The following is a 27,931-nucleotide window of genomic DNA, read 5'->3' as shown; positions in this document are numbered from 1 at the left end:
TAAATATTCTCCTAATGTACGATATTAATACATTTAAATACTTTATTACGTTAATGTACGATATTAGTAATTAGTAATTAGTAATACAATAAATTTTCAGTTAATGTCTAGTAATATTGTATTAATTATTTTTTAAATAAAGAACAAAGTGTTGTCATCACCACGATTCACTATATGTAAAACCAAATTTCACACGGTGAATAAAATTCGCAATTTATAGAATGACGAATTGACAAGAATGGATTCGATACGACGAGTTGACGGTTCAAGTGCGAAGAAGGTGCTGCCAACTTTCTGTGTCTCTGATCATTGGTGGTTTATAAAGAAACTCATTTTATCGCTATGAACAGAGCACACACCGTTTCAACACTCTAATTCATAAAAACAAAACAAATTGGGCCCATAACTCTCCATCATCTTCAATTCCTTATTCCTTCCTTTGTAAGTCTTCACTTTTCAGTTACATAATACTACTATTGTTGGGTTCCTTTTACTAGCGCGCTCCAACATTTTTCTGATCACTTCTTTGTCTGCTGAGGTATGAAAAAATAGTACTCTACTTAAATTCTGGGATTTGTTTCATTTTTGTTTACATCATTACTTTAAAAATGTAGTCTTTTTTACTTATTTTGCTGTTTTTGATTTGGGGTTTTATCACTTCCTTTTTCCTGGAAATGTCACCGTGTATCTTGTGTGATTTCTGCTGGCTTCAAAGGTGTAAAATGATAGCAGCATTTTGAAATATTGGTTGATATGATATTTGTGTTTTGTGCTTTCTTCTTAGATGATTGCATTGTTTTTGGTGGTTTTACACTTGTATTTGTATTAGGTGATGACAATTTTGATGCACTGAAAATTTGTGACTTCAGAGAGAGAGAGAGGGGGGGAGAAGGAAAGAAGATATCAATATGGCTATAGACGAAGGAAACCAGCAGCTTGTGGCAGATCCTCTCTCCTTCGCCAGGAGGTAGTTAATCTATAAAGCTGCATTCTTGATGTAGGGTTAGTGTAAAATCTTTGATGCAGAAGATACCAAGAGAAGAATGCTGTTTTTCTTTCCTTCTTTCTTGTTGTAAAGGCATTTTATACTTATTTATGTATGCAGGTATTGAGACACACTCGAATCCTTCTGTTAATATGGCTCTTGATTTTGTTTGCAGTTATCAGCTAGAAGCACTGGAGATGGCATTGAAAGACAACACTATTGTTTTCTTTGAAACAGGAACTGGAAAGACACTTATTGCGATAATGCTTCTTCGCAGCTATTCACATCTCTTGAGAAAGCCGTCGCCTCATATTGCTGTGTTTTTGGTCCCCACTGTCGTCCTGGTTACTCAAGTATGTTAAACTCTTTGTTTTGTTTCTTATTTGCTTTTCCTTATAGATTGGTTATATCTTAGGTTGATTAAGTTCTTTAAAGATACATTTATACCTTTTTTTCCAACTTTCATCCTTAATATTTTTAAGCATGTGTATGGCCTCCCTTTATAGGCTTTTATTATTATAATGTTGCTGTTTTAATCTTGAATTTAGTCAATTCTATGATTTCCAGCAATCTGAAGTTGTGGCTCTGCACACGGACCTTAAAGTGGGAAAGTATTATGGTGAGATGGGTGTTGACTTCTGGGACGAGGCAACATGGAAGCAGGAGCTAGATAAATACGAAGTTTGTTTGGCTTACTCTTTCTATATTAAACCTGTCTATGTATTACTATGTATTTTAAATCTTACTTGTAGTTCATGAGTTAGTGTGTTGTTTTATTTACTTATGAAAAGTATCTTCTTATGACATAAAATCATGCATATCATTTTCCAGGTGCTTGTAATGACGCCACAAATCTTACTTGATGCATTAAGGCACACATTTTTGAGGCTGGACCAGATTAAGGTTCTAATATTCGATGAATGCCATAATGCAAGAGGAAAACATCAATATGCTTGCATAATGACGGTACAATGAAAATAACTTCTTTTCTGTATGAATAGGCTTATACGCGATAAAGCGAATTGCTTTTTTATGAGTTCTGTGGCCATCTCTTGATCATAGTAAGTATGTATATATTAATATAAAATCCCACAATAAACTTGTAGGAGTTTTATCATCGCGAATTAGCAAGGGGTAGGCAGCTTCCCAGAGTATTTGGTATGACTGCTTCCCCTATAAAGGCTAAAGGTTAGTCCAATGGAACAATATCAAATAATTTTAGTGGAGTAGGTTTTCATATTAGTAACTCTGTTGGCTCCCGTTTTTTCTTTGTGTGTGCAGCTTCATCTTCAGAAGCAGCCTGGAAACAGATTCATGACCTTGAAAATTTGATGCACTCTAAGGTTGTAAGATGATTTTGGACCATCTGTTTACAATATGCTAGCTAATAAAGTTTGGCACAATTTCAACAATGAGATTGACTGTCCAGTTTTTACCATTTAAGCTACCAGTGTATCCGTTTTAGTTTTTGGTTTTCTGTGTTCCTAACTATTGGTTTGAAAAATTTTACTTTGCATGTTATGCTTATTCAATGGTAACTAACTGCGAATTTCTTATGAATGAAGGTTTTCACATGTGAATCAGATGCTATTTTGAATCGGTACCTTCCCTTTTCAACTCCAAAGTTGAAGTTTTACAATAAAAAGAATAACCCTTGCACAAGTTTTGAAACCGTGAAAGAAGATTTGCAGAAATTGGCAGAAAAGGTGTGCACATATTGTGGCTGATGTATGCTATGTTTCAGGCCTCACTGCTCTAATCATGGTCTCGTTTTCTTAAAGCTGAAATAATATTGTTTATTTCCAATGTCACATGGCATTGGTTTCTAATGTGATCAGAGATAACATGACCTTTGAGTTTTCATTCTAATGTTATTGTACTGACTATATGCTGCTTTATCATCAGCATATATCTTCCCTAAGCAAGCTGAACGTTTCACCCTCTGTGGCGAAATCTGCAACGGACAGATTAAAGAAGCTTTTGTCTACGCTTATGTTTTGTTTGACTGAGCTGGGGATTTGGTTAGCTGTAAAGGTATATCTATATGATCTACATGCAGAGATTTAACATGACAACGGTTAGCTGACATTTGTGTTACGAAAATAGGCAGCAGAAGTTTATTCACGTGGAAATGGGGCCATCTTCATGTGGGGTGAGGTGGATGTTAATGGCGAGAGGGTTATAAAGGCTTTCAGCTCTGATGCATTAGAATTGTTGTCTGCACACCTTCCAACTGGTATATCTCTATTTCAGCTAATTGAGCTGAACTTTTTGGTTCTTCTCTGCCTTACTGTTTTGTTCGTGATTGTTTTTGGCTTGATTTTAGGTCTACAGTTGATTCACAATGATCTAAGAGCAAGCATGACCAATGGGTATCTTACGTCAAAAATTATATGTCTTGTGGAGACTCTTCTGGAGTACAGGTTTTGCTAATTGTTTTGCACATTATGAAATTTTTTACCTCCCTGTGTTTAGAATATGTCGAAGTCGAACTATGACTTATACACCTTGTTGTAAAAATCTTGTCAAGCATGATTTGGCCATATTATTATTATTCAAGTATAGATTCAACTTTTATTACTAATGACTGAATTTGTTTTTTTTATCATTTGGTGTAGAGAACAGAGGGATCTGAGGTGTATTGTCTTTGTGGAAAGGATCGTCACTGCAATTGTTATTCGTATTCTGCTGAATGAATTGCTTCCAGAAGTGACTGGGTGGAGGACAGAATACACGGCAGGGAATAATTCAAGGTTTCAGTCTCAAAGTCGGAAAGAGCAAAATAAAATTGTAGATGAATTGCGCAAGGGAACGGTATGATTTGATTTATCGTTGCCATTACAATTTTATTGGCCTTGTTGGCTTTCACAACATCTCAAGTGTTGATGATGTCCTTTAAGACTTTGACATAATATGCTTTCAGGTGAATATAATCATCGCGACATCTATGCTTGAAGAGGGTTTGGACGTTCAGTCGTGCAACCTGGTCATTAGATTTGACCTTTCTGCAACCATATGCAGCTTCATTCAATCGCGTGGCCGTGCTCGTATGCAGAACTCAGATTTTGTGTGTATGGTGAAAAGGTTAGCTGCTTCTTTTAAGATTAACTCCTTATTGCTTATTGATTTTCTCATTTTCCTTCTTAGATCGGATGAATTCAATATTGTGGAGTATATTCTCTTCCCTTGGGGTCTCATAAGTTAATGAAAGATGGGATAATTTTCGACGTGAAAATGGTGTCTGAGTTTTATGTTAATAATTGGTCTTTTTGCTGCAGTGATGATCATTCAGCCATTGCTCGTGTAAATAACTATTTGGCTAGTGGAAGTATAATGCGGCAGGAGTGTTTGAGCCATGCGAATCTTCCGTGTGAACCACTGGCTAAAGAAATGCACGGTGAGCCTTGGTATGAGGTTGAAAAAACGGGAGCGCTTGTGACTTTGAGTTCTAGCACTGCATTGCTTCACTACTATTGTTCACGGCTGCCCTCAGACAGGTTTGATCTTGTCAATGGCATTAATCATTTTCTAGATCTTCAAGTTTATGACTTTATGTTGATGTAGTGTGGTTGTTTAATTATTTACAATTAGGAAAATGAGCCATGAGAATTTCTTTGCTTTCTTGTACTTGGCTTACACAGGTACTTTAAACCGTATCCTCTCTGTACTGTCGATAAAATACTGGGAACTTGTACAATTCGACTCCCTCATGGCTGCCCAATTCGAACAATAACAGTTTCTGGGACCAAATCACCGAAGCAACATGCATGCCTCGAAGCTTGCAAAGAGCTTCATAAAGTCGGTGCCCTGACCGACAACCTTGTCCCAGATATTGTGGAGGAAGAGGCGGAACCTCAAGAATTTGGTACGTTTGCAAGCTTTAAGTTGCATTACATTGAAATCCCTTTTGTTATGCCACGAATCCTCAGTTTACACTTTCACTGAGTAATCTAAACTGAATGTACAGGCTATGAACCATATTTGGACGAGCAGGATAGATATTTTCCAGAAGAGTTGATTGGGTATCACAATGATGAGTCCAAGATGCCTTATTACTGCTATCTGCTCGAGTTAGAGCCGAATTTTCAGTATGATGTAAAGCCTCAGAACATTGTCCTGGCTGTTCATAAGATGTTAAATCGAGATCTTGGAGAATTTGGCTTCGATTTAAACGCTGATAGGGGAAAGATGATTGTGAATGTGAACCTAGTTGGAAAGCTTACACTAACTCCCAGTGAGGTACACCTAAATTTCTCAGGGTTATCTCATAGTGTACAGTTGAATAACCGAGGAATGTGATTTTTCTATTATTCTGTTGCTGCACAAAACGTCGTTTGCAGGTTGCACTCTGTCAGCAATTTCAAGTCAAACTGTTTAATCTTCTTCTCAAACGTAACTTAGACAAGCTTCATGAAGAGGATGAACATTCTAGAGGAGATGGTTCAGTAGCGTTTAATTATCTACTTATCCCTGCTCTGGGCTCACGTCACGACCTATCTATTGATTGGAGATGCATTAGTTCAGTTCTATACCAAAAGAATGCTGCTTTCGCTGATCATTCCAAATGCTCAAGTGCAGTCCACACGAAGAACGGCTTGGTGTGTCATTGCATGATAGAGAATTCATTAGTTTGTACTCCACATAATGGCTTCCTGTATTGCGTAAACGGCACACTGGACGGTGTTCGTGGAGATACATATTTTAGTCTGAAAGACAAGGAATCTATTACTTATAAAGCGTATTATATGGAGAAGTATGTATTTTACTTTATCTTTTCTAAAAACTATATTACTCTATGAGATGAAGCTGTTTTGGATTAATAAGATACTTTTTGCAGGCATAACGTAAGTCTGGAATATGAACAGGAGAATCTTCTCCGTGGGAAGCACATATTCACTGTGCATAATAACCTCCAGCGATGCCGGACTCAAAATAAGAAAGGTTTATTGACTACAGATATGATCTTTGTATTTGATTCTTGAATTTTCAGTATCGCATTCACTTTTTAATGTCAAGATTGTGAATCTGAATCGAGTCTTTCGCCAAACTCTCTTTTGTTTGTGTTGCAGAACCAAGTTATAGCTCGTGTGAATTACCGCCCGAGATTTGCTTAATCCTGATGTCACCTATATCAATTTCTACGGTTTATTCTTTCTCATTTCTTCCGTCTCTTATGCATCGCATCGAGTCACTTGCTATAGCTTCCAACTTGAAAAGTATACCTGTCGGTGGGACAACAAATGTTGAAATTCCAGCAATCAAGGTATATTCAAGCACAAATGTGATCACTCTAGTCCAAATGCTTATGCCTGGATTTTCTTGTTAGTGTCCATCAGGTGTTGGAAGCGCTCACAACAAAGAAATGCCAAGAGGAGCTTCATTTGGAATCTTTGGAGACTCTCGGAGATTCGTTCCTAAAATATGCTGCTACTCAGCAGCTATTCAAAACACATCAAAGTCGACACGAGGGGCTTCTTAGCCTTAAAAGGCAGCGCGTCATTTGCAATGCTTCATTGTGCAAACTTGGATGTGACCGCAAGATTCCGGTAAATATTGATTGGCTTATTTCTGTCGCATATTATGTATCACCCCACCCCCATTAGCCAAGCTAAGAAAAATGGTTCAAAACAATTTTCGACTGAGAGTGATTTTTCTTCTATTGTCTTCTTTCCATAGTTTGGTAGAGTTGTTTCTTAACGAGATTAATTCTACGTTTCCAGGCTCGTTATGAAATGAACCATTTGATCTCAAGACGTGTCCATGTTCTTTTGCATTCTTTTACTAAATTTTTGTGAGTTTTTGGAGTGCATTTCAGGCCTTCATCCAAAATGAACCATTTGATGCCAAGAGATGCACCTTTTCTTATGTGTTCTTTCTCCAGTTTGGGAGATTTGTTTCTTAACGACGTTCTGTTCGACATTTTAGGGCTTCGTCCGGACTGAGCCATTTGATCTCAAGACATGGACGATACCTGGAGTCCCATGTGATTTCAGTGTATTGAAAGGAGAACAGATATCTACATCTGGAAAAGTCTACACTGGAAGAAGTAGACAGATCAAAAGCAAAACCGTAGCAGATGTTGTTGAAGCCCTAATCGGTGCATTTCTAAGCGCCGCAGGTGAAGTAGCAGCCCTATCCTTGATGGTGTGGCTCGGTATCGAAGTTAACTTTGAGGTCGTGCCTTACACGAAGACGTTTGTAATGAACCCCGACATGCACGTAAATATTGGATATATAGAGTCCCTTCTGAGATACAAGTTTCAGGACGCGTCCCTCTTGGTCGAAGCGTTGACTCACGGGTCATATATGCGGCCTGAGATCCCCACCTGCTACCAGGTGCGCCTACTTTTTCCATTTTTCACCTACTGAGCTGCATTTCTTCATCTGATAAAGCTCTTGATGTTATTTAGCGGCTGGAGTTTCTCGGGGACGCTGTGCTAGATTATCTTATCACGGTACATCTATATCACAATTATCCCGGCCTCTCACCCGGGCTGCTTACTGATCTAAGGTCGGCGTCTGTGAATAATGATTGTTATGCTCTATCGGCCATCAAGGCCGGATTGCATAAGCAAGTCCTTCATCTCTCGCCCGATCTTCACCGGCATGTAGCTGAGACTGTTGACAAGGCCGAGGATTTACGGTTGGTTGAGACTTTCGGATGGGAATCCGAGGCAAATCTCCCGAAGGTAATCTCGACTTTTCACTCTGTTTGGATTTGAGGGATTTACCATTCATTGTTTATGTTGTATGCAGGTTCTTGGAGATATCATCGAATCTTTAGCGGGTGCCATCTATGTCGACTCGGGGCATGACAAGGAAACCGTTTTCCGGTGTATGAAGCCCCTGCTCGATCCCTTGGTCACACCGGAGACGCTTAGGATCCACCCAAAAAGGGAACTGATCCAACTGTGCCAGCAGGAAAATTATACAATGCGGAAGACTCAAATTTCCAGGAACGCGAACGACGGGTTGGCACATGCTTTGGTGGCAGTCAAAGCTCGTGGTGTCGTGCATGAGGAAACACGATCTGCTAAAGACCGCAAGCTGGCTGAAAGACTGGCCTGCAAAGCTGTTCTCAAAACTCTCAAGGAAATCTTGGCTGCAGATTCTTGATCCAACCCCAACTCCACTCAGATTTTTTTACCTTCAACAAGATTTTCAATCATCATGGTGATCATGACTATGATGATCGCTATAAAATCTTTGAAGTTGTATGTATATATATATATATATATATATATCTTGAGCTTGTGTTAGTTGGTTGATGATTGTAAAGATCAGGAGTATAACATAATGTATAATGATGACAAACAAAGGAGAGAGGAAACAAATTGTTATGCATTTATTAGTTCTATTAGTTTACATATGTACGAATGTAAATGAGCAATGATCCAAACAAGAACATATTTATGACCAATTTTGGATCAAGAAATTCCTCAAACCTTTACCATCAATCAAATCTTTGCTTGTTCATTATCACACTCTCATCAACAAAAGAAATGTCTCATTGAAATGCTTGGCATGAGCCATGAGGTGGATAGACGTCTGCATCATTTCTGCCATTAACAGAGTTCATTTTGAGCTCGTTTTGGAAAAATAATTATAACCAAATAGATTTTAAAAAGGTCTAATGAGTAGAATTGTAAACAAAAACAAGAAAATCCATTTTTTGTAGTAAAATCGTTATTTAGAGGACTAGCAACTTTAGTTGCGATAGAGAGCGAAGATAAAGGGAGCAGCTTTATCTCGTTTCTTTCTCATGCTGCAACAATGGAGGGCGTTGCTTCTGCTCTGCGATGCAACTCCACCACATCCCCATTTTGCATTCCCAAATCCCTAAATACAACAATTTCGTGCGCAGAAATTAGATTTTCTGGTCCACCTCGGCTCTCTTTATCAAGTCATTGCTGCCGCTATGGTTCTTCTCAAATTTCATCCTTTCACTTCTCGAAAATTTCTTCTAGAAATGGTGAATTCCTTTTCGTTTCTTTCTCTGTATGTATTCACAGCTCGTTTATTTAATTTTCGTTATTTGAATAAAGATACTAAGTTTTTGGTTGCTTATATAAAAGGTTCACTTTTTTAAATGTCCATACACTTTGATGGGGTGTTGCTTGCTTTTTCATGGACTGGATTGTTGTTCTTTTTGGTTAGTTTAGCACTAGTTTGGGGATTTTGTGATGGATTGATGGACATATGCTCAAGCAAAACTTGTGATGTAGGTGTATTGTGGTAGCTTTGAAGGTATAGGTGGTGTGGTGTGGTGTGATTTGGATCTGTGACTTTAAGTTTAGGTAATGAATAAGGAGATTGTCTACTCCACTTCACCGACTAGGTCGCCTCAACAAGCATCCTATCAAATACAGTAGTTGTTAGAACGGCATGCAATTCTTCTGCGTTTTACACATATTGGCATTTTTTCATGATTTACATTATGTTTTAATGCACAATGCAACAAGTAGGGCACATATTTTGTGTTTTTATTGGTTAATTAGTTGAGTTTTCGAGAGTGTGTCGGGCTTTAGATAAAAGATTATGGTGACTAGATGTTGAAACTTGAAACTATCTTATAATGTTTTCATCTTGATGGTCTGTGCTTCTGAATTGACTGCAGAAGGTGATAATATTCTTTTGGCAACGCCTGAGGCGGGAGTAAGTACAGAAACGAGTGAATGGGCTATGCAAGGTGAAGTACTAATGCTTTGAGTTTGTATATTAGACATTGTCATTTGTTCGTGTGTAGATAAGAGTTTGGGAATCTGTGTACAGACATGAATGATTATGTCAAGCAGCAGCAAGCAGTGTGCGTATCGTTTCAGCTAATTTGTTTTGTGTTGAAAAATATTGCACACTTGACGAGTTCATGTAACATAATTTAGAAATTATTTGATTCATTGTGCACGTTAATAATTCTAGATAACCAGATTGATGATTTAGATATAGCTTATGCATCTCTTTTTTTCCGACCACAAAATCACGAAAGATGTAATATCATTGGCAGATTTCTATACTTTGAGGAAAGACGTGGAGACTGTCCTGGAGCGTGTTGAAGAGATCAGGGCTAGTGCTGGTCTGAAACAGCTGGAGAAAAGCCTTGCCGATTTGGAAGAAGCCTCGGGTGATAGCTCTCTATGGGATGATCGTGCCAAAGCCCAGCAGACTCTTCAGGCTTTGACTGACGTTAAAGAAAAAATAAAACTTCTCAATGACTTTAAAGCACAGGTTTTTCAACTCTATCAGTCCAAACTCTCATTCAAAGAATCGGGGATGAAACCATCTATTCTCATGTATGGAAGTACCTAAGATATCATATTATGCAGGCTGAAGAAGCAGAAACAATAGTGAATCTCACAGAGGAGATGGACTCAGTTGATCCGGGCTTCCTTGAAGAAGCAGTTGGTATCATTAAAGAACTAAGGAAGGCATTGGACCTATTTGAATTAACGCAGCTTCTTTCTGGCCCTTACGATAAAGAAGGTGCCGTAATTACCATCACAGCTGGTGCAGGGGGTACTGATGCACAGGTAATTCCAGTACCAATCATGATCAAAACAAATAAATAATTTGTATGATTTTTTCTAGTCTATCGTGGTAGGGCTTCGTCTATCATGAATATCTTTGGGGCTTGGGGCCCTTTCGATTTGAAAGATGTATCTCGTGATTGAATATGTATTATGTTTGGTTTATGTGATTAAAACTCTCAACTTAATCCTAGATGGATAATTATATGATAATGAGTCATAGCCACCCCCTACAACTAAAATAATATTATTCCCTCCGTCCCATCGAAGATGACCCACTTTCCTTTTTGGTTTGTCCCAACCAAGATGACCCATTACTAGAAATGGAAACACCTTATTCTCTACTTTATTCCCTCTCTCTTACTTTACTCTCCACTTCACACACAAAATAAAGTTGCATAAATTCCCGTGCCGCCCAAGGAAGGGGTCATCTTCCTTGGGACAGAGGGAGTACAACTTAATCCTGGATAGATAATCATATGATAATGAATCATAGCAACCGTATGGCACCTTAAGAGATTCTTTAAATTCTTTTGATAACTTCCAGTGCAGGACTGGGCTGACATGCTTCTCAGGATGTATGTAAGGTGGGGGGAAAAACAGAGGTTCAAGACGAAGGTGGTGGAGAAGTCGATGGGAGAAGAGGCTGGTATCAAATCAGCTACTATCGAAGTGGAGGGCCGATATGTCTATGGTTACATCTCTGGTGAGAAAGGAACCCACCGTATTGTCCGACAGTCCCCCTTCAACTCCAAAGGTCTTCGCCAGGTAGCCTGATCCGTGATTTTCACATCTTTGTTTTTGCGCCCCAATCCGATTTGCTATTTTGATGCCTTTCTGCAGACTAGTTTCTCTGGTGTTGAGGTCATGCCTCTTCTTCCTGAGGACTCGTTGAACGTAGAAATACCAGAAGAAGACTTGGAGTTCAGCTTTTCTAGAGCAGGAGGGAAAGGTGGCCAAAACGTTAATAAAGTTGAGTCTGCAGTTCGGATCACTCACATACCTACTGGAGTGACTGTTCGTTGTACAGGTTAGCCTTATCTGAATATCCATTACCCGTATAAGCTCGATCTCAGCTCATTCAATTTTTCTTCATAATTGTAAAGTTCATATAGTATCAGTATGTTATATGAGCTCGAGCTTGTCTAATTTTAAGTAAGCTTTGACTAAGTAAATACTTCAGCTTGACATGCTATTATCAATAGATACAATGGAGCCCGGTTATATACTGGTTCGGATATGCTCATAAGCCTATCAAAGGACATGTTTGCGATGTAACAATTCAAAATAAAATAAAATGAAGCATTACCTATGAGCTTTTGTTGAACCAAGATTCAAGTCGCTAATGATTAGTTCTGTTTAGGAGTGTTCAGTTACTCAAATTAATCTGGCCTGAGATCAAGTTAGCTCAGGGTTGGCTGAATTAATGTTGTCACGGGGGAGGTCAAGGCTCATAAGGCCAGACTAATCCTACTTGGCATTGTCCCAGACTCATCCGAACTATATAGCATGTGATAAAGTCCTATCTAATCCACTAAATCGAGCACCCCTTAGTGTACAACCTCATAGTTTGTGTCATATGAATTATATTCAATACTCCATCCGTCCTTTAAATATAGAAACTTTTAAAATGCGCGGGTTTAATGCACAATTGGTATGGAAAGAAAAAGTGATTGAAGTATTGTTAGTGAAGAATGGGTCCCACCTCATTAGAGAGAATGGATTCATAAAATAGAAAGTGCATTATTTTAAAAGACGGACCAAAATGGAAATAGTTGTTATTTTTAAAGGACGGAGGGGGTATTTCTTTTCAATACGCTTCTCATATCATGTAGATTGCTTCCTACTTAAGTGTATTTTTTTTTATCACAATTTCAGAAGAGCGAAGTCAGCTGGCAAACAAGATCAAAGGAATGAGCAGACTGAAAGCAAAGCTACTGGTGATAGCTGAGGAGCAAAGGGCGTCAGAGATCAAACAAATCAAGGGTGATACTGTCAAGGCTGAGTGGGGGCAGCAAATACGGAACTATGTGTTCCATCCTTACAAGTTGGTAAAGGATGTACGCACAGGGCATGAGACATCAGATGTCGCCTCAGTAATGGATGGCGAGTTAGAGCCCTTCATCAAAGCGTATCTCAAGTACAAGTACAGTGCGAAGATAGAAGAGCAGCAGTCATAATTGTAAGTATCGTGATTCGTAACTTGACCTTTCAGTCATGAACGAGCAGAGATTGTGTGTATCCCAGACGTTGTTGCTGTTGTTCAAGTGTACAGGTCTTGAGGCTGGACATGGCAATGTTATGTGATAGTCATGGCTGAGATTGAGGAGTTGAAATGTTTTCACTCCTTCATGGTAGATCTTTTTAAGCTTCAGTGTGAAGAGCCGTGCATTCAGCTTTCTTTGTAGGAAAAATGTGCATTGAAGTCCATGTATTAACTTTTTTCATTATTTGGTTTTTCATGTTGAATCTTTTGCTATATGATTTTTGACAAAAGGGTATATTTGTTGTTGAATCTACCACTTTCTTGGTGTATGTTTATTTACCAAAAGGGGTGTTAATTGTTGAATATAACATAGAATCTAGGATTCAGGGTGGAATCTGATCATTAAAAGACATTTAGAAACAACAAAATCAGATCTCTAAGAGGAATACTTCATAACAACTCCACTTAAACAAAATAATCATATGTTTCTTACAAATCTACTACTCTCAAGCCGAATCTCCATGTATGTTAAACAAACCAAGTTTGAGCCGAAGCTTGTCTCTCATCATATTTAAGCTTGACATGCTATTATCAAGATGCCTTCTTCTTCCCGAAAAGCAAGCCCAGTGAGTAAGTGTTCCCCTTCTCAGCGGCAGCTGCTACGCGTTTTTCCCCAATCTGAAGTCATTTGATATCAATGTGATAGTTATACAGGTGTTTCAGGTGCTAGATGATGAATATATGCAATGAGAAGAAGGTAAAGATTAGTACCTTATCCATGAGCCAGTATCCAACTGTTGGTGCATACTGGACCAGGTACATAACAGCCAGAACAGGCTGGACCAGAAAAATCAAGGGGGGAAACGTAAAGGGCAGACACTTATAATAGTCAATAATCCAGTTACAGCTTTAAACATAGGGATCTAGCAAGAAAAGAAGACGCCTTGTATTGAATGGAAAAACGGGAAGGGTCTCGTATCCAAATGACATACCTGATATGATATCCATGCTTCCTTCAGATCATGGCTTGCAGCAATTATTGTGAGCTCTGCACACCTCTCAGATGACACGCGCTTCTGCAAATTCACATGTGAAAATATAGACAAATTTGAGTGAATTATCTTTGTAACAATAATAGAAGTTGATAATAATACCAATGACATATCTCATGGGAAACTATGAGTTTATATTTCTTCTTTTCTTTCAGCAAGGTGTTGAAACCTCAAAAGTCACCACAGCAGTCGTAGTGTAAAGAGGCTAATTGAGCATCTATTAATGCAGATTAACATAATAGTTCAAAGTTTTACCTCAGAGGAACTTGTTCCAGCGCTAGTAGTGGTCTTCACAGGGCCTGGACAAACAACAGTTACCCTGATCCCTCTTCTACAAAGCTGGTATTGGAGGAGAGAGAAAAAGTGAGAGATAAGATCAAGAATATTCTCTGAGATGCTGTAATGATCACAAGTTTGGTACATAATTTCATTATAAATATTGTTGAAGAGTGCACATTAGGGACCAATTTCCCATCTTTGTTGGAAAAGATTAGTTGTATCAGATCCACCAAGTACATAATTGAAACGGTTGAGAAGTACTCGAACAAGTTGCAGGTATGAATAACATAACGACATAAGGGCTGCAAAGTCATACCTCAGATCTCAGTGAGTGAAAATAGCCATTCACAGCAAACTTGGAGGCCGAATAGACAGCTTGGCCAGGCGCAGGAGTCTTTCCTGCAGCACTGCTCATCTAAATAGAAAGTAATCAAACAGAATTCTTGAGAAAGCCAATCAAATCTAATTGGCTCCTAGATTAAAATGCTCAATTTAATTTTTGACGTCAAATGTCGTGTGAGGCAACAAAATGTGAGGCAACAGGAGTCGTGAAATACAAGGATATACCACAACAAAATGTCCCCTGCCCCGTTTCAGCATGTGAGGCAACAGGAGTCGTGTAAGAGATATTGGCCCCAGAACATTGACGTCAAATGTCGCCTGAGAAGGATGCAATTGCTCAACTGATTACTTATCAAGCTTTATTAAACAGAAATAAATAGATTCAGAGTATCTTTTATTACTAAATAGTGAATTTCATTTTAGTGCTGATGCCAAATCCCATTTATTACGACACTGTAAGCTGACTCATTCTTATTAACATAAACATATTAAAAATATAACAAGCTTCATTAGACATCAAGAACCAAGCTGCTTATTTTTCTTTTTAATAGCCAATCAACCGGCAACAAATTGAAACATGGTAATGAGGTATATTAACAGATATCAGTGACTCGTTAACACTATATGATACCTTTAGAGTTTCTTCGCTCACATCTAATGCCAGCGATTTCTGCAAGATGAATAAAGTCAAACATCTAGCTCAGAGGTTTTTCATTCATGTCAACACTTTGAGTGATCCAAATCGTAAATATAATAAAAGGTACGGGACTAATTAATAGAAACAAAAAAACAACAAACGTAGAAGCTAGCCACCTATGCACGGAGGATAAAATGCAAGTTTTCTTAATTCAACCATTTACTAATATTTTTTATCAGCATATACTAACAGGGCGCTCAAATGCTGCATTGTGGAAAACGTAATCCACGCCTACACCACCAAAAAGTAATTCTGCTTTCTGTACTGCCTCTGCCAGATGTTCTTCCCCTCGACTCAAATCCAAAGGTAGGATTTCTACCTCATCTGGCGCGTGCTTTCCTGTCTTAGCATCAAATGACCGGGGTGAGAAAACAACTTATGAAATACACTACATTCATAATAAAGGGAAAACGGAGCCAACACAGTGCCAAACCAGTCAACTGCTTCTTGACACGTTCTAGTTCCGCTTCGTTTCTTGCAGAGATTATAAGCTTTGCTCCCAAACTTGCAAGCTGTTTGGCAAGCACTTCCCCTTTATATTAGATGGATTAAGATCAAGTAAGTCCAAGGCTTCAAAACATCAAAAATCAGCAAACAGATTAACAGCATATGTTTTATGATAGCAGAAATAACATAGCCACATACCAATACCGCGGCTACCTCCAGTTATCCAAATAACCTACACAATTAATCATCCAAAATTGATAAATACAGCCCAATTAAAATTCAGAAACATGAAATATCATAAACAAAATCCGAAAAAATGAGCCAATAACAAAATTTCCATACCTTATCCTCAATTTCTTGACGATTCACTTTTCCCTTGGACAGCAACGTGAAATCCCCTAACAGAAATTGGAAGAAGAAAACAAATTATAACTCAAATCTAGCAAAAATTTTCCAGTAAAAAAATTGAAGCGTCTTCTTCGATCCCTCATCAACAAGAGATGTACACAGAAATGTACCATCGGCTTTGAGGAATTTGAAGATGAAAACGGCACCAACAGCTAGGAATAATGAAGAAACTGTGAGGGCCAACATCAAAATTTGCCTTTTTTGTAGCTAAGATTCTGCAGTTTTGGAGTGAAAGAATAAGCTGTGAAGATCGTTATGATCTGGAGTAGAAGTTAGTTTTGTTTTGTATCACTCCTTCCTGCCCCAGTTTTATATTGGTTTTATAATAAAATGTGAGCGAAGTGAGTTAGTGGAATGAGACCATTTATAGTAAAAATGAAGTGTGATAATTATTAAGGGATGAACCGAATAGAAAAGACTGACAATTAATCGGGAACCGAGGGAGTATATTTTAATAGAAAAACAGGACAAACATGGACGGAGTTACTCCCTCCGTCCGCAAATAGAAGTCCCGTTTTTCTATTTTAGTCCGTCCGCGAATAGGAATCCCGATTCACTTTTATTGTAAATGATTTTAAGGTCTCACCTTCAACTAACTCATTTGACTCACGTTTCATTTAAAATTAATATATACAAGTGGGACCTCTGTTACACTAACTTTTCTTCCACCCACTTTTCTTAACATTCCTTATAATACGTGCTGTTAATGAATGAGACTCCTAATGGCGGACGGAGGAAGTAGTATATAATTTGATTGGGTCTGTGAAATGGGCTCAGGTCCAAAAAATAGGAAGAACAAAATGAGGAAACAGGCTCAGTTTATTTGGGCCCATATGAAGATAAAATTGAAAAAATAGAAAAATTTTAATTAATTTGCGTTGCCGAGATTTTAGTTAAACCTCTGTTAGCTGAAAAACCTCAATTCTACAAACACACACGGCGACGCAGAGAAATGGCGGCGAGAAACGCACTGTTGAAGTACCTGAGGGTCACTGTGAATCCGGTGCTGCCGTTCCATAATCCTAGAGCAACCGGCGCCGGCGTTTCGCAGCTCATCCGGCGCCACTTCTGCGAAGAAGCTAAGGGCATCTTCCTCGAAAAATCGGAAGTCGCCGACCGTGTCATCAACGTCGTCAAGAACTTCCAGAAAGTTGATCCTTCCAAGGTATTCTTATCTTTATTATGTGTTTTATTGCTGTTTATGTAGCGATTTTAGGGCATATTGTCGTGCCGTGTGCTTATTTCGTGGATTCATGTTTCCTATTGGATTTCCGTGAGAAATTAGGGTTATTTGGGAAGGTTTTTACTATTTTCGTGTAGTAGGTTGGTGGCGGCGTCGATTTAGCCCTAAATAATTACGTTAGATGAGAAATTGATGTCTGCAGCTAGGGGCATTGGAGAAATGTGTTAATTACTACTGTTTGATATGGTAAAATATTTCACAATATGGGGGATTTTGCTATTTTTCTGCAGTGGTTTTTGTTGGTTTGCGTGATTTTGCTGGGGCTCATTGGTGAAGATGACGTCTTGCTGTTTTTAGTTGACTGGAAATACTCATTTTTTGTACTACTACTATGTTGAACTTTGAGGAATTGTTAATCAAGGCAACAACTGACATGCTATGAAAAATTGGGGTTTTGTGGGTTCTGTGAATGCTAAATAGAGAATAACAGCTAGTGGTCATTGGCAAAGATGAATTTTTATGTTTTATACATGATTGTTAGTGCACTTTTTCGTAGTAATACTTGGCTAGGATAAACGTGTTGCAGACTAATGCTTGGTAGAGGTCAACAGCTAAAACGCTACATAATCCAATAATGTTTTAATCTTTGAGATGGATTGTCTGAAGGGGAAATATAACACTAATACACCTACACTTACTTTTGATAGAATTTTTTGACATTTTTGTCTTAGAACTTTGGCATGACAAAAATAGTATAGGCACGAGTAGTTATTCATTTTTGTTCTCCTTTGATGGTCGTCATACTTCGTTTAGGTGTTATGCTTCTTTAGCCCTAGTTGTTTCAACATAATTGTGTGCATTGGTCTCTACTCTGCACTTTCGTTGGATTTTTAAGAATTTAGATTGAAAGGTTGGTTGATTTACCAGCTTTTCTTGAAAAAAAAATTCTCTCTTAGTATTGTATTGTCAAAGATTCTTGGTTGCAAAGACATCTTATCTTTGACATGTTACTCTTTCCCCTTGCTTTACTGAACCACGTTCTTCTGCATATGTGTTGTTTGCAGTCTGCGCTGCCATTATATCATGTTCTCCAACAGTAAGAAAATGAGCTGTACTATAGAAATGTAATAAATCTGTCTCCAGTTGAATTAATACAAATTCCACAACCCTTACATGTACTTGCATACGCGCAAAAGCTGAATTTGAGGCAGATAGTGTGGTGTTTCTTTCATTTTCTTTACCTTTTCTGAAAGATAATATATGAACTTGCTTAATTTTTTAACATGCTGTGCAGGTTACTCCAAATGCTCATTTTCAGAACGACCTTGGGCTGGATAGCTTGGACACTGTGGAAATTGTGATGGCACTCGAAGAAGAGTTCTGTTTTGAGATCCCGGACAATGAAGCAGATAAAATCAACTCCATCAATCTTGCTGTTGATTTTATAGCTTCTCACCCTCAGGCAAAGTAAAAGTGAAGCAGCTTCAGCTCCTGCTTCGTTCTTTTCCTTCCTCCCTACCGAAACTAGCCTTCTAATGTTTGACTATCCTTTGTTTCGTGAGAAAGAAAACCAAAAAAGGAAAATTATTCACATGTCGACATCCTAAGACTTCTTTGTATTGAATATTGTCATGGATTCTTGTCAAAGTGTCTTGCATTTGCAAGTTTATGCTGGTTTTCTGCATAATTCCTGCTGATTGGAACTACAATGGAGTTCTGTCATAAAAATAATGAAGTTGATGATTGTTCCTTCTTTTTCCTTCTAAATTACACCTTCAGATCTCTGTCTCCTTAGTTCTGTGCAATTATATTGGACAAAAATTGATTGTGTTCCTTTAGTTCCTGTTGTTTCCCAAAAGTTTGATAAAAAAAATACTAATGCAGGGCGTTTGAATGTGCTCATATAGTTCTTGTTTTTGCAAGTATATTGTTCGATAAAAAAAAATGGGGAAATTAAGTTTAAATTTAAGTAATCCATCAAAATAAATGAATAATTAGCAAAGGTCCGATGCAATATCATTTTATTGTCAAAAGAGGTAATGATAGAGTAAATGTACTGTGAAATAAATATATACAAACAGAAACATGTGGTACTATCATATAGAACAAGTAATTAGCAAAAAGTGCTGCGCCTGCATCAACTACGAATGAATATCATCAGGATTCCGCTTTACTAGAGATGAAGGTGGCATAGTTAGCAATGTTCGGCTCCGGTGACTGCCGGAGCTGCATTATAAGTGGGAATAGCTCCGACGACCGTATGAACTGCCGGCATAGTGGATAAGCAGACATCTTCACGAGAGAGAACAAGGCTATCTTTAGAGGAGACTCATTTATGGCATCTCTTCTTGGGTTCAATGCCGCGGTTGAACAATCTGCTACCACCTTAAGCAGTGCCTGGAACAACCACAACTCTCTTTATCAAAACAAGCATTAAACAACTAGATGATGTTGATTCAATCACAACTGAGAAATAGCACGTTAATATCAAAGATATAGATTTGAGATACAAGTATAAAGAGCAAGTGTTCTTCCCTAGATGTGGATTCAATCATTCAATCATCATGGCACATCAGTTTCAAGATTGGAGCTTTATTGTTTAGATCCGAAATATAGGTTACAAGTATGAAAAGCACTTGTTCTTTTCTATACGTGAATTCAATCATACAATCATTCAAGCATATTGTTCAAGAATCTAGGTGTTTTTAATCTTTTCCGTAAGATTTTAAAGTATATTTTTTCAAAATTCATGATATTATTCAAGAATCTAGGTATGTGTCCAAATTCACATTTTTTTCATTTGCTTTAATTTTAGAATGCAAACTGTCAGAAATAACCTGCACGGCTCCCTTGGAGACTATGTCCTCACAGAGCCGGTTGGAGTTGCGAACGAGATTACTAAGTGCGCCAGCAGCATTTGCTTTAGTTTTGTCTTCTTCTCCAGCAAGCAGCAAATTAGTCAGCTGAGGGATGGCTCTTCTGAGTTCATCATATAATGAGTCATTATGATAGGCTGCATTCCCCACCTGCGCATAGATATATACATTCATTGTTTATATTTTTGTACTACAGCTATTCAATAAGCAACAGAATGAGATGGGTTTTGCAAACACATACAGCAAAACAGGCAAATTTTCTTGTCCGTTTGTCATGATCCGCACATCGATCAATAAGGAGACTGATAATTTGATGTTTTGCCTTCGGAAAGAAAAAAGTATGTAAGTCATGAGGATAATTGGTGGGAGTAATCTTCCTCCAGAAACACTGCAATAACATAGGAGGCAAAGGGAAATGGAATGCATACCAATAAATTGTAGAAATAGGAGCTATGGCGGCACATGTTTCCAATAGCACTGCAGGTCTTGGCGCGCAAGTTGGAGTCTTCATGGGTGAGAAAGCGGCTCAGATCCTCCAAGATGTCCGCTGCATCGATATATTCATAAAATTTCTGCAGGAAAATATGTGCTTTTAGATATTTACATCTGTCTCAAGGAATCAATGATAGAACACTTCACAAATCAATGTAAATATATGCATGTTAAGCCAAAATAATCTAGTAGATAAAACCACAAAAGTGAAGCTTTACACTTAAGTGATGGTAATGAAGGTGCTTCAGAGTTGGAAGATGATAAAAAAAAGAGTCATTGTTCTACTTTGACTGTTAAAGACAATACCTTGTCCATTCGAGCTAAATCTGAAACAATCATAAGAAAGTCCAGGGTGACTTCCCTTGGGCAGGGGCTATTAAGTAGCTTCTTTGCTCTGGTTGGCTCCAGCAAGCCTTTGCTTATAAGTTGAACAGCAAGTGGCTGTTGGATACATAACTTGGCAATAAACGCAACTGGCCTTGCTATATCTTTCAGTTCCATATGATCCAAGCATCTGAGGATGATTGTTGGGACCTCTACCTGTAAATACACATAACACATGACATGAACGACAATCTTCAAAGCAGGTATAGCCTCTAACAATTTAAGTAGAAGAAGACATTGAAAACCAACCTCCTCAAGAATCTGAATATATTTTTTCATGCCTCCCTGTATTGTTCTCATCATGTCTCTGTCTTCAACACAAACCCTCCCTCCAGGCGAACCCATATTCAGGACGAAACCACTATTCACTGAAGCATTAGCAGATGGCAGGCCAGGTGCACTTTGTACAGCTACAAAAGGGAATGCTAAGAAGTCGATTACTGCATTTACTGTCTCTCTCACACCATATGTACCTCCCCCAGGTCCAGTCCAGGACGTAACAAGCTTAAGATGAGCGTCGGATATTAGATCAGTAATGCACTTGATATGTTCAGTCCTCAGTAGAATCTGACGAAACGTTGAAACTCCACCAGAAAGGCACTGACATATTGAAGAAACAGTCCATACAACACCAGAAGGTGATAGTCCAATTTGATCTTTTGCGTGGCCAGGTCTCTGGGAACCATTTAAAACCTGGTTAGCCAATAAATCAATTAGAAGCTGTGGAGCACCACTTGCACATAGCTGTTGCACAGCCAGAGGTCCTCCCCAATTCAGTCTAGACTCCAACAACCCAATAGACCCATCCCGGATGCCATACCTACAAGGAAGCATTCCTCTCGGTATGGTAAGGTTTGCAGCATTTTCATCACTTGCTGGACCTTTGAGATGGTCACACAGAGTTGCTGTTCGTGGAATTAATGGAAGAGCCATTTCAGAAATGGCATTTTCAACCACCGCCCCTTTCTCAAGATTTAGAATGGATGCAAGAGCAAGCATGGCAGCTGAACAAGAAGGTTGCAATGACGACTGCATTCTTTCATCCGAAGAGATATGGTTTGCAAGGATAGATAGACGAGTAAACTGCTTTTTTGAAGAAGTAGTCAACATGAACAATGCAGAATTTCTTCCAGATGATTTCAAACACTGAGCAACTGCCACAAGGACAAGACATGAGTTCATAACCAATGAATTTTTATCCATGACCTTAAGTCTTGAATTATCTGCTTCTGCATCATTAGTCTCTTTATTTGAAGTGGTACACAGAGATAGTATGGTGAAGATCTCTGAAATAATTGTACCATCTCCACCACCACTCACAACTGTAGTTGCAGGTAGTTTGCTAGGTAATCCACAGAGGATGTTCGTGATAACATCATTGTGCATGCAACATCTCAAAATAAGCTGCAAAACAGGTCAATCATTTATTGTCATCGAGAAAATTGCACAAATATTTACATGAAAGAATAACGACGAGAAAGTTTGGGTAGAAATCAGGACCAAAGAACTATGACATGAACCACCAAAGTCGAAGAAGTATATTATTCAAGAAGGGTGCTCAAGTGATACCTGCACTCCAGCACAGAGACCTATCTCATGACGTTGGTGAAGACAAAAATATATAGCAACCTGTACGGCTTTTGACTTAAGAAATGCTCTAGCGATAGAATCAATGGCTTCTCCTAAATCTCTTCCATATGAAGGTGCCTCATCGGAGTTCTTAATATCAAGGCGAAGTAGAGAATGGCTCCGCAAAGAGTTCAATGGAAACAATACACATCCTTTCTGAGAAAGAAGTTCAAACGCATCAATGAGTGACCAAATGCCCCTGCAGGATTCACAAGCAGCTCGCAACAAATTTGTAGATCCTGATATTAAACTTAGGCCAGACGACTCCAAGCTCGAGCACAAACTATTTAGTACACCTGATGACTTTGCATGGTCCAAAATTTGTTGAATAGTTTTATTTACTGGCAGTGAACTGGAAGTTGCATCAAGGTTTGAAGTGACTACAGATGCTCTTAGCGATTGAGCAACTTGAGATAACATGACTGCAACACATGATGTGCACTCATAAAGAACTCTTCCAGAAATTTCATCACCACAACCTGCAACCTAAAGAATTTACAATATGAAATATTAAAGCAAATGCTTCAAATTTTCTGCTTGAAAATATTAAATAAAGACCAAGAAGCTAACCTGTGCATACAATCCGACAAGGGCAACCCAGTGCCTGAAATAAGGATCACCAAAACTAGCTCCAGAATTATCTACCAATCTTTTGATGAGTGAGAAGCTCTGCATAGAAAAGCAAAAATACTTAAGAAACAAGCTTAAAGACAATCCCAGGAAAACAGGACTAGTCCAAGGAGATAGTAACTAAAGCTAATAAAATACAACTTGAACTCTTGAGAAGTTACAATTAAAAACTCTACCCTGCATGCAAGAGTTGGCTAGCTAAAAACTGTCGTCAACTATGTAATCTTCTCAAAGCATGCAGAGTGAAGTTCAAAACTTTTAGATAACAAGTGCACAATTATAATTTTAAGATAAAACACATACACACCACCCACAAAAGTACATTATCATAACATTCACCATTATTATAAGGCTAATGACATACCTTCGCCATCAAGTCATTCCCATCCGATATGTTATATCGAATTAGAGCGGTATTAAATCCAAGTAGTCCATTGATCATTTCATCCAGAATCCCCCTTGAACTGACAGCTCCCCCACCAATTAAGTTTGCAAGAATTCTCAAGGACTGGTTCAAAGTCACAATGTCCTGATCCCTGAAGAAAGAAATATGAAAAATAACCTAAAGCAACTATGATGCTCACCACAAACATAAAAAATGTAGGATGTGTGCATTTACATGACAATGATTACTTCCACAAGACATTAATGAGTAGCTGAGGAAACACTATAAGACAATGAGAAACTAATTCATTTACCTGCAAGAGGTTTGCAGTCCATCAGATAGTTTTCTAAATGGTAGCAGAATGGCAGACAATGCTTCATTATCTTGACCAATCATTTTTGCACCCTTAACTGTTCGGGAATTATTTTCTAGCCGGTCCAGCACTTGGCAGCCTGAACATATATGAGACATAGACCTGATCAAAGATGTTCATATTTTTCTGAGTGGGTCCTATTTGACTTAATAATAAATATAGTAGTTGGGAATTTGTTTATCATTGGTACAGTAACGAATACTGTTCAAGAGTAAAGTAGAGTAGTAGACTAACATTGTTTATTGATTGAATGGTGATAAGAAGAAGATTAACAGTACATCAAAAGAGGGCATAGCATAAATAGAACATAAGAATTGCCACAGGCCCACAGATGCCACTTGACAGCTCCGTAAAGCAGTACAAGCTGACTGCTTAGTATTTAGGGAATGGAAACAAAAAAACAACAGAAGAACAAGTTTTATTAAATTTACCTGACTGTACATTACCACCCTGACCCGGAAACCCTGGAAACTCCTCCTTTGCCTTCGCATTATCTTTTGTAGAGACAGCACTATTGTTATGAGGATCCACTGGGGAGCATGGATTTGTACCTACAATCAAATATCATCAGTTAAATTGCAGCATTTCTTTTCTTCAAGGCTCAAAAAACTAGGGACCTACTCTCTGGAGTTGCACCAGTAAATCCACTAGGCCTATTAGCACTCTTTTCTTGCTTCACAGCTCCACCAAAACCTCTTGGAGATGCTGTTGTCACATTGCATTGCACCTGGTAGTTGTTGATCAAACAAACATTTACATAAATATACTATTGAAAAGCTGAGCCCAATACTGTAAAAGGTACATTTCTCAAAGAAAAGTGTCAATACTCACTTCCATTTCTGCAGATGCATCTTTAACAAATGGATGTTCAAGAAGAGCAGGCCATGTCAGTCTTTGCTGGGGAACCTGTTCCACAAATTAAGAACATCATAAGATATGGAGGAAGAATAAAAGTTAATGGACATGTATTTAAAATTACAAACTTACCTTGTTAAGCAACCCCTGCAAGAAATTTTTGAAGTTCATGCTCATATTGTCTGGATACTTAACCGGATCCTACAAGAAGTTTGCGATACAATTAATCATCCCTGTTGGTGAGAAAATTGACAGGAAATAAAGAAAACCACAATACCTTGATGATGTGCCGTATAAGTGCATAAACTGAATTCGTATAGAATGGAGGTTGGCCAACAAATAGTTCGTACCTGGAAGGTTTTTTAAGGAGCATTAGAGGGAAAAGGGGAGTAAAAACTATTGCCTAGACTAATTTCATCTAGATATTCTAGAAGATATTATATCATCAGCCTACGTATTTACTGCAGTGTAAATCTATTGCAATTAGTCTTGGTAGCTAATAAAATTTAGAGCCATGCAGATGCTCATCAGCATTGCAAACAGCTGTTTTTTACTCTAATGCACAAAGCAATGTATTACTTACAAAATAACACCAAGGGACCACAGATCTGCAGTGTGGTTGTATGGCTGCTCTCGTACTAATTCTGGCGCCATGTACAGAGGTGTTCCTTATATGTTAACAAGAGCAGAAAAGTCAAAAGTCATTCATCAAGATAATTTTGTAGGGGCCGCAAACAACTACAATGGATTAAAAACAAAGGGTTCGTGTAAACTGTAAAGTATTCTTACCTTTAATGGATCGCAGGACTACGGTGTTTGCAGACATTGCACGTGCAAAACCAAAATCGCAAAGCTATTTTACATTGAGAAGCATAAGAAATGAGAGTAAGAGGTCAGGCTATTCTTCATTATGAATGAATAACATCATTGATTTTACAGAAAAACCTACGGTAACTCAGAAAATAAACAGTAAGATGTGATATGCATACACTTTAATCAAATTACAAGTTTTTTGTTTGCAAAATACCATATTTTGAAGCAAGTAAGCAACATGACAGATGCCGATGGATGTGAAAATTTGAGAAACAATAAAAGCTATCAAGAAACAGACCTTCACAATAGAGCCAGCACCAATGAGGATGTTTTGTGGTTTCATGTCACGATGAATTATACGGTTTGAGTGGAGATAATGCAGTGCTCTAACCTGGAAAATAAATACCACAAAGTTCAAAATGGAATGAAACATCAGGGGCATGAAATTATTCCATACAAAGAAATCATCATATTCCATGCTGTCTAAAACCTCATTAACAACTTCCAGAAGATCCAAGCAGACTCAAAGTCTTATGATTCAATTACCAGCTGTTTTGCAATTGCTTGAACTTGTTCTTCAGGGAGACATTTGTCATCCTCCAGAATTTCGAAAAGTTCTCCCTGCAATAAGATAAGCCTCAGAAATTACTCATGCTTCCATTTTCACACATTCGGGAGATGGTCAGCTGACATCTGAGATCAACTATATACTGTACAAGAAAAAGAACTAGTGGTCGTGTGCATGAGTTGTCCTAGTGAGTGGTTGATGCTCAAGGCCAAAGGTCTAGGTTCGAGTCCAGCGAGACTCGGCCTTTATATTCAGCTTTATTTGCCAATCAAAAGAAAAGAACTAATGGATTGAAGATTGCGATAGTAATAATTACTTGTGCAAATTCTGTAACTACACAGAACTCTTGTGGGCTTTCGAATGAGTCCAGCATTGCTATAATGTTTTCATGCTTCAATTTTCTTAGTATCTGCAGTGTCACCAGGATAAAAGTTAGCATTCAAAGCATAATTTTTAAAACCACTCAACAACTGCAAAGTTTAATGACCTAATCGTGAAGGAACATATAGAATAAGATTATTTACAGAAAGGTAACAGAATGCATGTGTCTTATTTATCTATTGAGGAATAAGAATATGAAGTTTTAATTATCCTTGGAGAGCTAAAAACATGAAAAGAACATGTAACTAACTTTCATTATTATGTTTTCCTGAAATCTTCATCGAATTCGAGCTAGCCTAAATCATACATTTATCTGCAACTCATATCTTCATATAAGTACATATTTGTACCCACGCAGTCACATAAATGAATGAGAAACATATACCTCTATTTCCTGTCTCAAGTTCAACACATCCTTCTCACTTTTTCCATGCTTAGGGATAAACTTCATAGCAACCGTCTGCAGATCTCAAGAACAAACAGCATTAGCTCTAAACTTCCGAAACAATTAAGCATCCATCCACATAAAGCAATGAACAGCCGCACCTGGCCACTAAACTTCCGCCGCCCTTTGTAAACTTTTCCGAATGATCCCTCGCCCACAAGCTCGATGACATGATAATTTTCAACACCCATAGTCTCTAGGCCTACAGATGCGGAATTGAAGTATAAATTATGAAATTGATATGATAGGCAACGATTAGAGAAGTTACCAAAAATACAAATTCGAATAACTCATTAAGCGTAAACGGTAGAAACGACAGCAGTGGAGCAACGCCCCATCATTATCTCTAGCTCACTGTAATGCTTAACGGAAACAAATTTGGAATCGGAGGAAAACATCAGATTCAGACCAAACCTGAAGAATCCTTTCACCTGGAAAAAACGCCTCCTCCGAAATTATTGAATTATCGATTAAACTAGTTCAGAAATGGAAACTGTGTGGCCTGCGTCTGGCACACTGTGCGTGTGGGGTGTGTGTGTGTGTTTAAACGAAAGAGGGGGGTGCAGAATTTGAAAATTTTTGGTGTGATTTCTGTGCGTTTGTATTTCTTTTCTTATTTGAAATAATTCAAATCAAGTGATGGCGCTACCAAAATGAATATCCGTTATTATAAAGAATAAAAAAATAAACATTCAACTATCAGTCGTACGACGTCGTTGCTTAATTATTGTTTTGCTCCAACCTACAATTGGGCCATTAGTAGAGAAAATTGGAGTATTTTAAATAGAAATAAAGTTTGTTCAAAATCATTTGACATTTATGAGGATGGTATATTTTAGTGCATGTTTTGTAGGCATATTAAATTAGTACTATTAATTAAGAAAGGTTTTAAGATAAGATACGCTATTTTATTTTTTTTGGCTATTAAATAATTTATCTTTATGAACTAATTCGCTTCGGACTTTAGCGTGTCAAGA

General features: G+C 38.0%; 5 protein-coding genes across 10 annotated transcripts; 3 read left to right on the top strand and 2 right to left on the bottom strand.

The window, feature by feature from the left end:
• Nucleotides 1-298: 298 nt before the first annotated feature.
• On the top strand, nucleotides 299-8,405 carry DCL2 (dicer-like 2). Of its 5 annotated transcripts, none has more exons than XM_048100255.2 (23): nucleotides 299-441; nucleotides 870-967; nucleotides 1,161-1,338; nucleotides 1,553-1,666; nucleotides 1,817-1,951; nucleotides 2,092-2,173; nucleotides 2,267-2,328; nucleotides 2,551-2,691; nucleotides 2,891-3,019; nucleotides 3,092-3,221; nucleotides 3,312-3,408; nucleotides 3,604-3,799; nucleotides 3,909-4,069; nucleotides 4,264-4,482; nucleotides 4,627-4,850; nucleotides 4,953-5,224; nucleotides 5,326-5,738; nucleotides 5,823-5,926; nucleotides 6,055-6,248; nucleotides 6,322-6,531; nucleotides 6,911-7,321; nucleotides 7,396-7,674; nucleotides 7,742-8,405. In XM_048100255.2, exons 2-23 carry the CDS (start codon nucleotides 909-911, stop codon nucleotides 8,099-8,101), a joined length of 4,170 nt encoding a protein of 1,389 aa, XP_047956212.1. In that variant the 5' UTR covers nucleotides 299-441; nucleotides 870-908; the 3' UTR covers nucleotides 8,102-8,405. The 5 variants fall into 5 exon arrangements, with proteins under 5 accessions (XP_047956212.1, XP_047956209.1, XP_047956211.1 ...); XM_048100252.2 differs by having other exon boundaries at nucleotides 299-538; XM_048100254.2 differs by having other exon boundaries at nucleotides 299-538; nucleotides 830-967.
• A 335-nt stretch (nucleotides 8,406-8,740) lies between these two features.
• HCF109 (high chlorophyll fluorescent 109) lies at nucleotides 8,741-13,028 on the top strand. Its single transcript, XM_048098675.2, has 7 exons — nucleotides 8,741-8,957; nucleotides 9,603-9,674; nucleotides 9,990-10,210; nucleotides 10,309-10,512; nucleotides 11,062-11,277; nucleotides 11,353-11,539; nucleotides 12,388-13,028. The coding sequence occupies exons 1-7, from the start codon at nucleotides 8,759-8,761 to the stop codon at nucleotides 12,687-12,689; spliced, it is 1,401 nt and encodes a 466-aa protein (XP_047954632.1). The 5' UTR covers nucleotides 8,741-8,758; the 3' UTR covers nucleotides 12,690-13,028.
• A 118-nt stretch (nucleotides 13,029-13,146) lies between these two features.
• Nucleotides 13,147-16,225, bottom strand: LOC125200868 (NAD(P)-binding Rossmann-fold superfamily protein). Its single transcript, XM_048098676.2, has 12 exons — nucleotides 16,051-16,225; nucleotides 15,875-15,930; nucleotides 15,731-15,764; nucleotides 15,519-15,617; nucleotides 15,276-15,424; nucleotides 15,020-15,058; nucleotides 14,614-14,706; nucleotides 14,363-14,461; nucleotides 14,023-14,106; nucleotides 13,708-13,791; nucleotides 13,487-13,552; nucleotides 13,147-13,393 (listed from the first exon to the last, which is right to left on the bottom strand). Exons 1-12 carry the CDS (start codon nucleotides 16,124-16,126, stop codon nucleotides 13,307-13,309), a joined length of 966 nt encoding a protein of 321 aa, XP_047954633.1. The 5' UTR covers nucleotides 16,127-16,225; the 3' UTR covers nucleotides 13,147-13,306.
• A 596-nt stretch (nucleotides 16,226-16,821) lies between these two features.
• Nucleotides 16,822-18,877, top strand: LOC125202863 (acyl carrier protein 2, mitochondrial). Its single transcript, XM_048101342.2, has 2 exons — nucleotides 16,822-17,105; nucleotides 18,418-18,877. Exons 1-2 carry the CDS (start codon nucleotides 16,893-16,895, stop codon nucleotides 18,592-18,594), a joined length of 390 nt encoding a protein of 129 aa, XP_047957299.1. The 5' UTR covers nucleotides 16,822-16,892; the 3' UTR covers nucleotides 18,595-18,877.
• A 237-nt stretch (nucleotides 18,878-19,114) lies between these two features.
• On the bottom strand, nucleotides 19,115-27,559 carry FU (kinase family with ARM repeat domain-containing protein). 2 transcript variants are annotated; one of them, XM_048100392.2, is made up of 23 exons: nucleotides 27,369-27,559; nucleotides 27,056-27,156; nucleotides 26,895-26,969; nucleotides 26,445-26,537; nucleotides 26,107-26,181; nucleotides 25,859-25,951; nucleotides 25,537-25,600; nucleotides 25,331-25,415; nucleotides 25,025-25,097; nucleotides 24,880-24,948; nucleotides 24,724-24,798; nucleotides 24,514-24,619; nucleotides 24,324-24,443; nucleotides 23,833-23,971; nucleotides 23,499-23,670; nucleotides 23,075-23,173; nucleotides 22,445-22,990; nucleotides 21,125-22,279; nucleotides 20,798-21,031; nucleotides 20,428-20,571; nucleotides 20,241-20,321; nucleotides 19,961-20,149; nucleotides 19,115-19,520 (listed from the first exon to the last, which is right to left on the bottom strand). In XM_048100392.2, the coding sequence occupies exons 2-23, from the start codon at nucleotides 27,143-27,145 to the stop codon at nucleotides 19,281-19,283; spliced, it is 4,017 nt and encodes a 1,338-aa protein (XP_047956349.1). In that variant the 5' UTR covers nucleotides 27,146-27,156; nucleotides 27,369-27,559; the 3' UTR covers nucleotides 19,115-19,280. The 2 variants fall into 2 exon arrangements, with proteins under 2 accessions (XP_047956349.1, XP_088922195.1); XM_089066069.1 differs by having other exon boundaries at nucleotides 27,386-27,559.
• Between the last annotated feature and the right edge of the window lie 372 nt (nucleotides 27,560-27,931).

The sequence above is a fragment of the Salvia hispanica genome, chromosome 2 (assembly GCF_029641045.1).
Source record: "Salvia hispanica isolate PSC_SH4W2 chromosome 2, Shi_PSC_v1, whole genome shotgun sequence".
Taxonomy (NCBI): Eukaryota; Viridiplantae; Streptophyta; class Magnoliopsida; order Lamiales; family Lamiaceae; genus Salvia; species Salvia hispanica.
This window is presented reverse-complemented; position numbering and strand designations above follow the sequence as displayed.

Bases quoted from the DNA above. Each gene is read 5' to 3' on its own strand.
- LOC125200868 (XM_048098676.2), bottom strand. From the start codon at position 16,126: ATGTTGGCCCTCACAGTTTCTTCATTATTCCTAGCTGTTGGTGCCGTT. The intron at 15,059-15,275 runs GTTAGTATATGC...TTCATCTTGCAG, and splicing joins ATGCAGCATTTGAGCGCCCT to AAATCGCTGGCATTAGATGT. The intron at 14,707-15,019 runs GTATCATATAGT...CATCCTTCTCAG, and splicing joins TGAGCGAAGAAACTCTAAAG to GCGACATTTGACGTCAATGT.
- LOC125202863 (XM_048101342.2), top strand. From the start codon at position 16,893: ATGGCGGCGAGAAACGCACTGTTGAAGTACCTGAGGGTCACTGTGAAT. The intron at 17,106-18,417 runs GTATTCTTATCT...CATGCTGTGCAG, and splicing joins AGAAAGTTGATCCTTCCAAG to GTTACTCCAAATGCTCATTT.
- HCF109 (XM_048098675.2), top strand. From the start codon at position 8,759: ATGGAGGGCGTTGCTTCTGCTCTGCGATGCAACTCCACCACATCCCCA. The intron at 10,211-10,308 runs GTTTTTCAACTC...CATATTATGCAG, and splicing joins TCAATGACTTTAAAGCACAG to GCTGAAGAAGCAGAAACAAT. The intron at 11,540-12,387 runs GTTAGCCTTATC...TCACAATTTCAG, and splicing joins AGTGACTGTTCGTTGTACAG to AAGAGCGAAGTCAGCTGGCA.
- FU (XM_048100392.2), bottom strand. From the start codon at position 27,145: ATGGGTGTTGAAAATTATCATGTCATCGAGCTTGTGGGCGAGGGATCA. The intron at 26,182-26,444 runs GTAATTATTACT...ATCTTATTGCAG, and splicing joins TAGTTACAGAATTTGCACAA to GGAGAACTTTTCGAAATTCT. The intron at 22,991-23,074 runs GTTAGCTTCTTG...TAAATTCTTTAG, and splicing joins TTGTCGGATTGTATGCACAG to GTTGCAGGTTGTGGTGATGA.
- DCL2 (XM_048100255.2), top strand. From the start codon at position 909: ATGGCTATAGACGAAGGAAACCAGCAGCTTGTGGCAGATCCTCTCTCC. The intron at 4,070-4,263 runs GTTAGCTGCTTC...TTTTTGCTGCAG, and splicing joins TTTGTGTGTATGGTGAAAAG to TGATGATCATTCAGCCATTG. The intron at 5,225-5,325 runs GTACACCTAAAT...CGTCGTTTGCAG, and splicing joins TTACACTAACTCCCAGTGAG to GTTGCACTCTGTCAGCAATT.